The sequence below is a fragment of the Echinococcus granulosus genome (genome assembly GCF_000524195.1).
Source record: "Echinococcus granulosus chromosome Unknown EG_S00097, whole genome shotgun sequence".
Taxonomy (NCBI): Eukaryota; Metazoa; Platyhelminthes; class Cestoda; order Cyclophyllidea; family Taeniidae; genus Echinococcus; species Echinococcus granulosus.
The window spans coordinates 243,746-254,176 of record NW_020170477.1 but is presented as its reverse complement, the minus strand read 5'-3'; the positions used below and the strand labels follow the sequence as shown (position 1 = coordinate 254,176).

General features: G+C 41.5%; 3 protein-coding genes across 3 annotated transcripts; 2 read left to right on the top strand and 1 right to left on the bottom strand. All coding sequences in view use genetic code 11, as the record gives it.

Moving 5' to 3' along the window:
- Positions 1-211: 211 nt before the first annotated feature.
- EGR_08157 (hypothetical protein) lies at positions 212-2,267 on the top strand (the record flags this gene model as incomplete). Its single annotated transcript, XM_024497406.1, has 9 exons — positions 212-228; positions 308-368; positions 401-442; positions 480-593; positions 624-719; positions 764-991; positions 1,060-1,208; positions 1,251-1,323; positions 2,217-2,267. The coding sequence occupies 9 exons, from the start codon at positions 212-214 to the stop codon at positions 2,265-2,267; spliced, it is 831 nt and encodes a 276-aa protein (XP_024348202.1).
- Positions 2,268-3,955: 1,688 nt separating this feature from the next.
- EGR_08156 (DnaJ subfamily A member) lies at positions 3,956-5,248 on the bottom strand (the record flags this gene model as incomplete). Its single annotated transcript, XM_024497405.1, has 4 exons — positions 3,956-4,489; positions 4,523-4,758; positions 4,795-5,080; positions 5,114-5,248. 4 exons carry the CDS (start codon positions 5,246-5,248, stop codon positions 3,956-3,958), a joined length of 1,191 nt encoding a protein of 396 aa, XP_024348201.1.
- A 1,069-nt stretch (positions 5,249-6,317) lies between these two features.
- Positions 6,318-9,506, top strand: EGR_08155 (hypothetical protein; the record flags this gene model as incomplete). Its single annotated transcript, XM_024497404.1, has 5 exons — positions 6,318-6,473; positions 7,216-7,293; positions 8,025-8,215; positions 8,249-8,346; positions 9,424-9,506. 5 exons carry the CDS (start codon positions 6,318-6,320, stop codon positions 9,504-9,506), a joined length of 606 nt encoding a protein of 201 aa, XP_024348200.1.
- Between the last annotated feature and the right edge of the window lie 925 nt (positions 9,507-10,431).

Sequence of the window (10,431 nt, the reverse complement as noted above, 5' to 3'; positions counted from 1 at the left end):
AACCGAGGGATAAACCACTACCGTATTACATTACACTTCTTACAAAACATTTTAATTTACGAACAGGCATGCCAATTTGGTGGATCATCTTTAGATAGTACATGGTCATGTACTGAAAAATACCTAAATTATCTTTGTGTGAATGCAGTATTTACTACTTGACTTTTAGCCACTACTATGAGTAAAATAATAAGAAAATATCCTGAAATCAATGAAAATTAGGATGAGGTTCGTGATTCTCCCATTTTACTTGTCATTTCCACCTAGATTTATCGAAGCCTAGATATTGCGTAGTGGTGCTTTCTAGCCTCACATATCAGACGTCCTTCCGTCCACATCGACGTTTCGCAGTTTGTCGACTCGAAATGGTATTTTGATTCCTATATTTGTTATTGCATAGGATGAATCTATATACGCAAATTTAGACTCATTATCAAATGAGGTTTGGATACCGACCCTAAACACTGACAACTTTTCAGTTAAACGTTACTAAATTGCAACTTTCTAGCAAACGCCAGGCCATAGTCATCCTGACACAACAGCTCGAGGATGCCAAAAAGGAAGCTTACCAGTTTAAGTTGATGGCGGAACAGGTAAGGTCGAACTACCTCTGATTAGTTTAGGTTCAAGAGCGCTACAAGAATTTGAAACAAGTGCTGGGCTCTGAAGCTGGCTCTCCTACTTTCGGCACCTCATCGCAACGGAATCTGTTTATTAATGTACACATTTAATTGCACGCTGCATTTTATTATACGTTCTTTAGCTAAAGGTTAAACTAAATGAAAGTGAAATGCATAGTCGTATTCTGGAAACAGAGCTAAGTAATTTGCGCAAAAGAAACGCCGAACTGATGGATGATATTGCGCTTCTAAAGAAATCGGCGGGATTTCAGCACTCCAGAAACTTGGAACTGATGGCTAAGGAAAAGTCCTCATTCGAAACTCAGGGACGTGAATCCCTGATTAAGCAGCTTGAACTCAAAACTCTAGAGGTATTACGCTTTACCTTGTTGTGTTTTATGTATTTAACGTAGATGTTGTAGCGCTTTCTTTATTTTAGTGTCAGCGGATTAAAAGAGACCTGGAATTGTGCAACGAAGAAAAACAGGAAATCCTATCTGAGTTGATTCATTGGAAGAAGTCGGATGAAACTGAATCAAATGAGGAAACCAACTCCATTGGTGCTGACACTGTGTTTCAAGAAAACAAGTATTGCTTCAAACCTGTCCTTTGAGTTCTTTTCCAACTTAGGCTGCTTTCCCGTCAGATCAGTAGGTTAGAAGCTGACAAAAAACTGTTAATGCAAACTCTTGCCAAATATCAGGTAATTCCCTCTCAACCTCTTCTATATGTCATGTGATGTTGAATTATTAGCATGGTGGAAGCATCCAAAACCTTCGTACATTCTCTTCTACAGACTCGACAGAGGGTAGGCTTTGCTCTAAACCATTTTCTAGTGTTTTATTTACGCCACCCTTGTATAAGCAAGGGTATGATTGCAGAGCTTTGGTAATCCAAGTAGTGTTTTAACATGTATCGTTGCCAAACACTTTGTACTTACAAATGGCACATTCTTCACATGTGACATCAGCTAAAAATGACAAACAATTGGTAAAAGCGCGCCTTGCTCAAGTAACGAGCATTTGATCGTGGTTACCATCAGATAAGGGGGATAGAGTGAACGAGCCTTACGCTACAATGAAAGTGTGCATTACCGGTGAACCATCCACGTCTGCCTTTGGTCGCGCCAATTCAATGGCTATTGCAACCACAAAGTAGTGGGTGGCTGCAATAACTCCATCAACCTGCAACCTTGACTTGCGTTGTCGCCCTAGCTTACGTCGCTGGTTTCTGGCTTAGGCTTTTTGTTTCTGTAGCTGGTTAGATCGGATTTAGTTCAAGGCCTCTAAAGAATGAAAAACTTTAAAAATCGCAATAGGTTTCTATCAGATTGTATTTAAAAGTGGCGGCGTAGCTGTTTTCAGGTTTTTTCCGTTCTCTTTCAAAAATGAGGTTTCGTTTGAAAGATAAAAAGTGCAAGTTTCGTGCATCATTGTTACTACTTTATATCGTAATACCTCGCGGTGTAACCTCTTTTTTGAGTAAACCAATCCTGTGCGTCGTTGGGGCAGGAGGGGGGAGGGGGGGGGGCCTTTGTCCTTTTCGGAGGCTTACGGGATAAATACACGTCTAAGTATACTCCTATCTTGTTCCTAGATGTTGAAGTCTGTGACAGGCGGTCCATCTGAAGACGGTGAGTTAGCTTAAGGCCATCTCCTTTTTTTACAGTGGAAAAGGCTTCGCTGACAAATCATCTGATGGATCGTAGGACCTACCCCGCATCATCTACCTACTATCCTGAGGCTGTGATACTTATTCAATTTTTCGCTTATTTAGTCCATCACTTCACCTTCCTCTTCTCATTGATAACCCATTAATTGTCCTATAACTACCTGAATTTCACCATTACTGAATAAAAGTTCGGGAATCGCAGTCTGCCATCATCCTGTTTGAACTTCAGGTCTAAATTTAGTCATTGTGCGACTTCGAGAATTTGAGTTTCATGTCAGTCTTTGTGACAGTCGCCTGTCGGTGTGGGCTTCTTTACTAGATCTGTGGATTCTCTCGTCTTCGGGTGAAGTGATTCAGGGAATGTGTCGAATCCCTCTTAGAAGATGGCCAATCGTACTCGTATCCCCTCACACTTCTGTTTGGCTGTAGAGGTATGCAGATGAATGTCCCGCGTCCTGCTTTTTCATGCCGACAAGGCACCACGGACAGCTGTTACTTTTGAGAAGTAATTTGGTTGCATCAGCTGAATTCCATAATGGTGGCCGAATACGCGACCGGAGAAAGGCAAATCAGATAGGGGACCGCTCTCATTCGACCTGTTGGGCGTCATGCCCCTCATGTTTTGCCAAGTGAGTAGTTGGTCTTACAGGAAAGCAACAGTAACAGCAGGTTGGGCGGAGTATAGGTCAGCAATTGAAACAACAGTTGTGCCAGCGAGGCGTATCCCATTGAGAAGTGGTTTACTAAAAGCGTTCGCTGCCACCCAGACCGCCTCAAGCTTGTATTTTAACTACCTAGCGATGCGCGAATCATTCACATCTAAAGGTGTCTCGACTGCCCACTAGGAAAGAAGGCACATTAAAATTCACGTTTGGTTGCGCCGATCGCGTTCGATCCGCACGAGTGCATCCAAGCAGTTAATATAGTAGGCATGACGAGGCAACAATGGGATAAATAGGAGTAACAAATTAAACGGGAAACGGGGCGACAATAGCGTTACAGCAATGCCACCACGGCCCAGCGCCAAAGTTCCGTGTTTTTACTCTAAGGCGAACTCGACCCCACATTTGAGAATCTGCCCTAACCAAAAGGTGCACAACACCATGCTTCAGAGCGAGTGATGCCTTCAGGGAAACCAAAAAACAAAAAGAAGCTCCACCCTCAGTTGGGAAACTTACACAAGAGCACACATGTGGGATAAGATGCAGACAGGAAACAACCTCGCCACTTAGATGTAACACACGTCTGGACCTGAAGCACTTCAGCCCAATGAAGGGATTCATGATAACAGATGAGTCCACTAAGCTCACCCAACAAAGATCACTAGAAAGACGCGCTTAGTATGGTGCACGGAGGCGCGAACTTATGTAGGCCTACACACTACAACGTTGGAAGCGGTCCCGGGATTAACACAGCTGACATTCCTAGCGCATTAAAATAACTGGCAACCCACTACGGGAAAGCTAGAAACTAACCTGACATCCGCATTCCTAACGCGGCCCATGCACAAGATGATGCCTTCCGCAATGGAGATTTATTTGATGATAGAAGGGCCAATGGCAAAGACAGTGGGTCGTATACGCAGGCCAAATACACTACTTCCTGCAACAAGCTCGAACATGATACAGTGCCAAATAACACGGTTATATGGGAAGTCAGAACAGTTATACGGTGCCACAATGCACTCTCTGAGGACCATCAGTATCCTCTTCCATATATGCTTCTTGATGATCATTCGAGGGATTTGTGCACTCCTCAACAGACTGAAGCTCACAGTATTCGGCATCTGGACTGATCTCCTCATGACTTGGAACTGGAAGAATTCCCTTCAACGCCTCTACTGTATGCAGGCTTAGAGATTCAGGGAAGTCAACAAAGAACTTGACTATCAGCCGTCCACGCTCAAATGGATTTTTATATCGTGGCATTCCTTCATTGGGAATACAACGCAGTTCATTAGGCTTAATAACCTCTCCAGGCTTTGTTTCAACAACCAATTGCCGATCATCAAGCGTTTTTATGACATGGCGGAAACCAACGAGAGCCTCAGCAACCGTAATCACCATGGTATAGATAAGATCCATTTTTCTTCTCTGAAACCTATCATGAGGCTGCTCGTCGAGGCTGAATATGATATCACCAGGCTCAATTCCGGGCACACGATCTCCCTCGCCAGCAAAACGAATGCTTTGATTATCCTAAGTACATAGGCGTAAAATCACAAGCCTCACCATCATGCCCTTGTCAATTTCTACACAGAGAAGTTTCTTCTCTCTTACAACTTTGTTCCCACTACAGTTTGGACAACGGTCCTTTGAGGCAATCACTTCTTTAGCACCATTACACTCGTTACAAATCGTTTGTGATTGCTGGACAACACCGGGTGCAATCTGGCGAAGTTTCACTTTAACACCTGTGCCATTGCAAGTGTCACACGGCTTAGCACAGCCAGGCTTCCCACCGATACCTTAAAAACAAATTGCTGTAGTTATAAAACCATTACCTCCGCACTTAGGGCACATGACACTCCTCGTTACGTACAGCTTCCTAGTTGATCCATTGTATAATTCCTCCAACGTAACGGCCAGTGGGTGAACGGTGTCGCGACCTCGGGGCGGCCCGCGGGAGCGAGGACCACCACCAAAAAACATGTCAAAGATGTCAAACGGATTGTGGAAACTAAAGTCCCCGCCTCCACCCTCTTTCAGGGCCTGCTCCCCGCCTTGGTCGTATATATCTCGTTTTTTAGGATCCGACAAAACCTCAAAGGCTTGCGAAATTTCTTTAAACTATCGACGTAAGTAGGAACATCGCTATCTTACCTTCTCGCCATTGTCATTGCTATTTTTGTCTGGATGATATTTCAGAGCCAGTTTCTTATAGCTCTTTCTAATTTCACTTAAAGTTGCGGTCGGAGAGACACCAAGAATGTCGTAGTAACGAGTTTCCTTAACCATCGCAACACCCCAAAGCTGAACAACGAAACCCACTTAAAAACAGTGATGCCAAAAGCTTCTCGATGTAATGAGTATTAAAACAAACAAATTGTGATTAACCTAACAACAATTCAAATTTGTTTATCTCACATGTCGCGGCCTGCAGCCAAGTTCTTAGTTGAAAATGCAGTTTTTCGAGAAAATGGTCTGTATATTGCAGCATCACAAGGAGTCTGCGGCTCATTTCGAGTAAGCACAGGAAAGGTCAACTTTTACTTTACCTATTTATTACTGCTAATCCTTTTCCAAAAAAAACAAATCGAAAATTCTTCATTGGCCGGATTTATCTTTTTGCTTTTAAGTCAACCCACCCACCATGTGATTTCTTCGATTGCATTTAAGACCCTTTCTCCAATTCTTTTAAAACTTTCCTTGCTCCTTCTCGGGTAAAACTTCTTCTTACTTTTTCTTGAATAACACCCAGGGCTGTTCTAAGTTTCTAAGAGTCAAAATATCCTGGCAGAAAATTTACTATTGACATACAAAAGAAATGAGCTAATGGCACTATCCGAATGTCATATCTGCAATCGGAAGCACAATCGGAGGGAATATTAATGCCCGTCAAATCACACATAGTGATGAATAAACCACTAAAGCATTCCTCTTACATTTCATGCATAAAATTGTGTTTTGCCCACTGTACCACAATCCCTGTACTGTGCGCGTTGCACAATCCCATCGGCCCATACCGATTAATTTCTTCGAGAAAGCAGAGTTTATCACAGGCGCGGGTTTACCTGATACCTTCCTTGCACATATTAAAATAAAGTCCTACCCTTGCTTTTTACCTGTTCGCTAGCTATGAATTCTTCTGGGCTGCATTTCGGATGTGTTCCTTAAAGCCATGATCACTTAGATTATGCTAACGTCGTAACCACCTTCTTTACATCATAGTGCCTGAGGTATTCTCGAGAACGCTATAAGATGGATGAATTTCTCTGTAGCCCGTATATAAAGGCGTGACGTGTATGTGAGTTTAGGTGCCAAAACTCCGCCGAGGGAGTGACCAACTGCTGGCAAGGTACTGTCCATGGCTCCAAACCATGAACTCCTGCTTTTTAGCAATGAATTTATGAGGTATTGTATGAACAATTTACCTTTGCACTATGCAATATACTTGAAGTATAGGACCATGTATTTTGTAATAACTCGTAGCTTGAGCCTCAAAAGGAGTCCAAAATATAAAGTAATTCAATCTCAACATAAGAACGAAGTAACAGTCGTGAACTTTTTTGGATCTCTTTCGGAGTGCCTTTACTAGGCGAATGTCTGGGAAAAATCCAGCCAACAAATCGTATTGGCCTAGAATATGACTTCCATCCCAGGACCAGCGCGCCAGCGTAGATGGTCTATGGTACTAACTGCAAAGTTTTACCACGAAATGTGGCATTATAGTCCGCATTTAAATATTTTCATTTTGGAAGGGAGTTTTTACTTAAAAGAGTTAAACATGGAATATCTCAGCTTTGCTAGAAGCCGTGATTTAATCTCCCACTGCGTGTGAGAATCATCAGTGAAAAATCCAGTTTTCAATTCGAATTCCAACATCTCTAATTCGATGTCAAGGGGTAAATAACTTAGCGAACTCGTCTTTTGATGTCATCATGTGATAACAGTAAGTGTGAATAAAATCGGGATCTTTTCGCATGCTTTCGAGACAGACAGCATTCGGATAAAGACGTGTTGATGCACAACTCAAAACAGAGAGATCCCTCACCCTGATGCCTGATTTAACGCTAACTTTAATCCTTCCAACATTTTCAGTTTTACTGGCTCGTGTATAGAGGGAGTCGGTGTGTGGTAAGTTAATTCGCACCCTCCACACGCCCTAAAAATACGTCTACAGTTACTCGAGTCATACATCGAAATCACCAAACTGCAAAAAGGAAACACTTCACAATTCACTTTTCTCCTTTTGCAGCCTCTAGATTCCCATAAACTGTTTATCAGAAAGATGCAAAACTTTGGGTCGCCCAAATTTACGGTGGATCCCAAATACATTTTTGGTGAGAAAGCAAACATCTACATCAAAATCTAAGCCTTACTTTTTAATGGAATATTGACCGGAGTTTTAGCAGAGAATTTACATTATACTGGAGGTCTGAGTAAAGATGCTAATATAAACATGTCGGCCACGGAAACAGACGGGTCGGGGAAGACCTAATCAAAAGAGTGTGTTGCTTCCATTGGGCTGAGGTTCCTCGTCGTCCGAATTGAAAAGAATGTGATAAGAGCCACCGACGCCATGAATTCGTCGGTTTCTAAATTTGGAATGACCACCACTGTGCCTTCTGCGGCGCAAACATTGCAGGTAGACGCAGAAACTGAGCCCGGCGAGGAAGACGAGAGCGATCGTGGCGAGGACGGCTATTGTCAGGGTGTACTGTTTTTTCGACTGAATCGCCATACGCGACCAAAAGGGATTCGTTTCATCTTCCCCTGGAACTGTTGGAGACAAAGTATTTTACATCAACGGTCGAACAAATTTCAAATGACAAAACGGAATGAATTTCCTAAATTACACAAACACATCGTAAAATTCACTAAATCTAGCTGGGATGGGTGCTTGCGAGGCACAAATTATCCAATTGATAGAAATCCTTTTACTAATATGGCTGCGATTCAGACAGTTTAGGTCACGAGTATCTCATCGAACATTAATACTTAACTGCCCTGGGGGGTGAGTAAAAAAATAGCATTAATTGCTTACGGAAAATTGCAGTGAGTCTACACACAGCAACAATCACCGAGAGCCATTAAAATTCAAGAGATCTCAGGCATAAATTATTATGCAGGGGAAAGAGTCATCGATACTGTAAATGGATTCAGCTGTGAGTCGAGCCTTGAGTTTAACACACGTGAATGCACTGTAAATTCACAATCAACAAATCTTCCTAATTCACATGAAATGTTCTCCGACTCACCCATGTATGGAAAAAATTTCGAATAAATACTAAAAAGGAGAAGTGATGGTAATGAATCACATTTCCAGAACATGCATCATCATTTGCTTTGTCCTCCATACATTGATTGCGTCAAACCAGTAGAATACAAATCCAGTTAGAAGATGAAATAGTATAAAGGTAATTTCAGTAATGAATTGCGACATTTCCGGTGACTCAGTGGCATCAGACTACTTCAATAAAGAGATAAGGGCGATGCCAAAAAAGAATTCAGGATAGTCGAATAACAAAAAAGGAGGTCGTTAAAGGAACTCCACCTGAAGCAATTATTTCGAAACACAAGCGCAAAAATAAAAATGGAAATTTCGTAGCTCTGTTACGAACATAGGAGCAGAAGAATGTTGTTTCAAATATTAAAAATCAAGACATGTGATGCAGGGCCAGAAGAGTGAAGGAGGGCCAGTGCGACGTCGAATCATACATACGTCACACTGGGGAGTGCGCTGCTATCTGGCAGCTCGATAAAAAAATACATTTTGGCTACTTAAGTGGCAAAGTTGTATTGGACTCAATGAACTAGCAAAAAACCATTTTATAGATAAGGTGAATAGGCAGGTAATTGCCAATGCTGTGGTATGGGCTTTGATATAAGTGCAAGCTATAACTGATCTGGTTTATAAAAAAAATAAACAAACGGGTATTTTCATGTTGGAGCGAATGTCGACCATTCAAGAATTCGAGCGAATGCTGACAAAAGCGCAATGATGTGAAACACACCAATTTTGTATGCAATGAGGTTTCCCGTCGCCAAAAAACAATGCTACATTTGCGTAGCTAATCAATGCGAGGAATATCACTTAGGGTGTATAAATCCGACAAAAATGATTCACATAAAGTGTATTTCATTCTTTCTTACAATGTAAAAATCGCATGCTTGTTAATATTTGGAAACCTAATAAACTCCTAATTGCTGGTTTTGAAAGAGCATAGGTAACTTGGAAAATTATGCTTACAATCATTTAATGTTACCCTATTTTGACATTCGCAGCGTTTTAATGCCCAATTTAGACTTGAGAAAACCGTAAAAGTGTGCAACGTAGAAGCAGTAAAAATGTGAATCTTTAGAAAAAAAACAGGATTGTGGGGGAATGAATGAAGGAAGCATGAAAGGAAAACTCCAAGCATATTTTAAGGTAGCGTTTCCCTGGTAACACTTACTTGATTTTCACACAGCGATCAAATATAAATTCAAAGGTGGTTTACAACACCACAAAAACTTTCAAGAAAATCCACGGATTAGTGAAAATAATGATTAGCATTTTTAAAAACCGTCCACCTAACGTCATTACAGCAGTAAGATTAAGAGTATCATGACAAATGAAAATACAGAACATGCATAAAGTTCAAAATACTGCCTTTTACGACGTAGTAGAGATTGGCCTTTGTGGATTCCATGCGAATACAAATATTTGGCTCCCCACAGTTGTACAGCAGGCATCTTCTATTCTACTTTAATACCTCAGTAAAAATCATACTCACTGATTTGAAATGAGTAACAGTTGTGCAATTCGGAGTTGAACAGCAGTGGATTAAGCAATCTTCAACAGACATAAATGAAGTATTCAACCGAATAACTCCCCTAGGAATGCTTTCTCTACTCACCCTTGTATTTCTATAAAGATTTGATTCACATGATGGAGCTTCGCACAGTACGCGCGGAAAAAACAAAATAGCCAACACATAAAACATTGCTGCGCACAAAGTTGCAATGACTGGAGCTTATGCTTGATTAGTCGCTAAAATTGTGTTTAGGTTGTTTTACACCAATTAAACACCTCAAGGTACAAGTCAAAAATAAAATGGCATAGTTATCCCCCTTCTATTGCATGCATGTTCAATATCAGATAACAGAACCTAATTATTTAGCACCCAGATGACCTAGGAATTTCAAAATTCCCACACTTGAGTTCTATGAATAGCACACACATGTAGCACACCGAGACTTCCCTGAAGGCGAATCGAAGACATAACACTCGGGCAGAATACATATATTTGACATACAGAAGGTATTGAGCTGCTGGCCTGGTTCGAAGACCAGCTCACTCGGCGAGGAACAATGGACAACGCAATGTGAACCTTTACCAAAACCGACTGCTAATCAAATAACCAACGTATTACACATAGGTGGACTTGGTTTCAACGCATTGCATAAACCAGCTAGAGTATGTGTAGCGTCCCAAG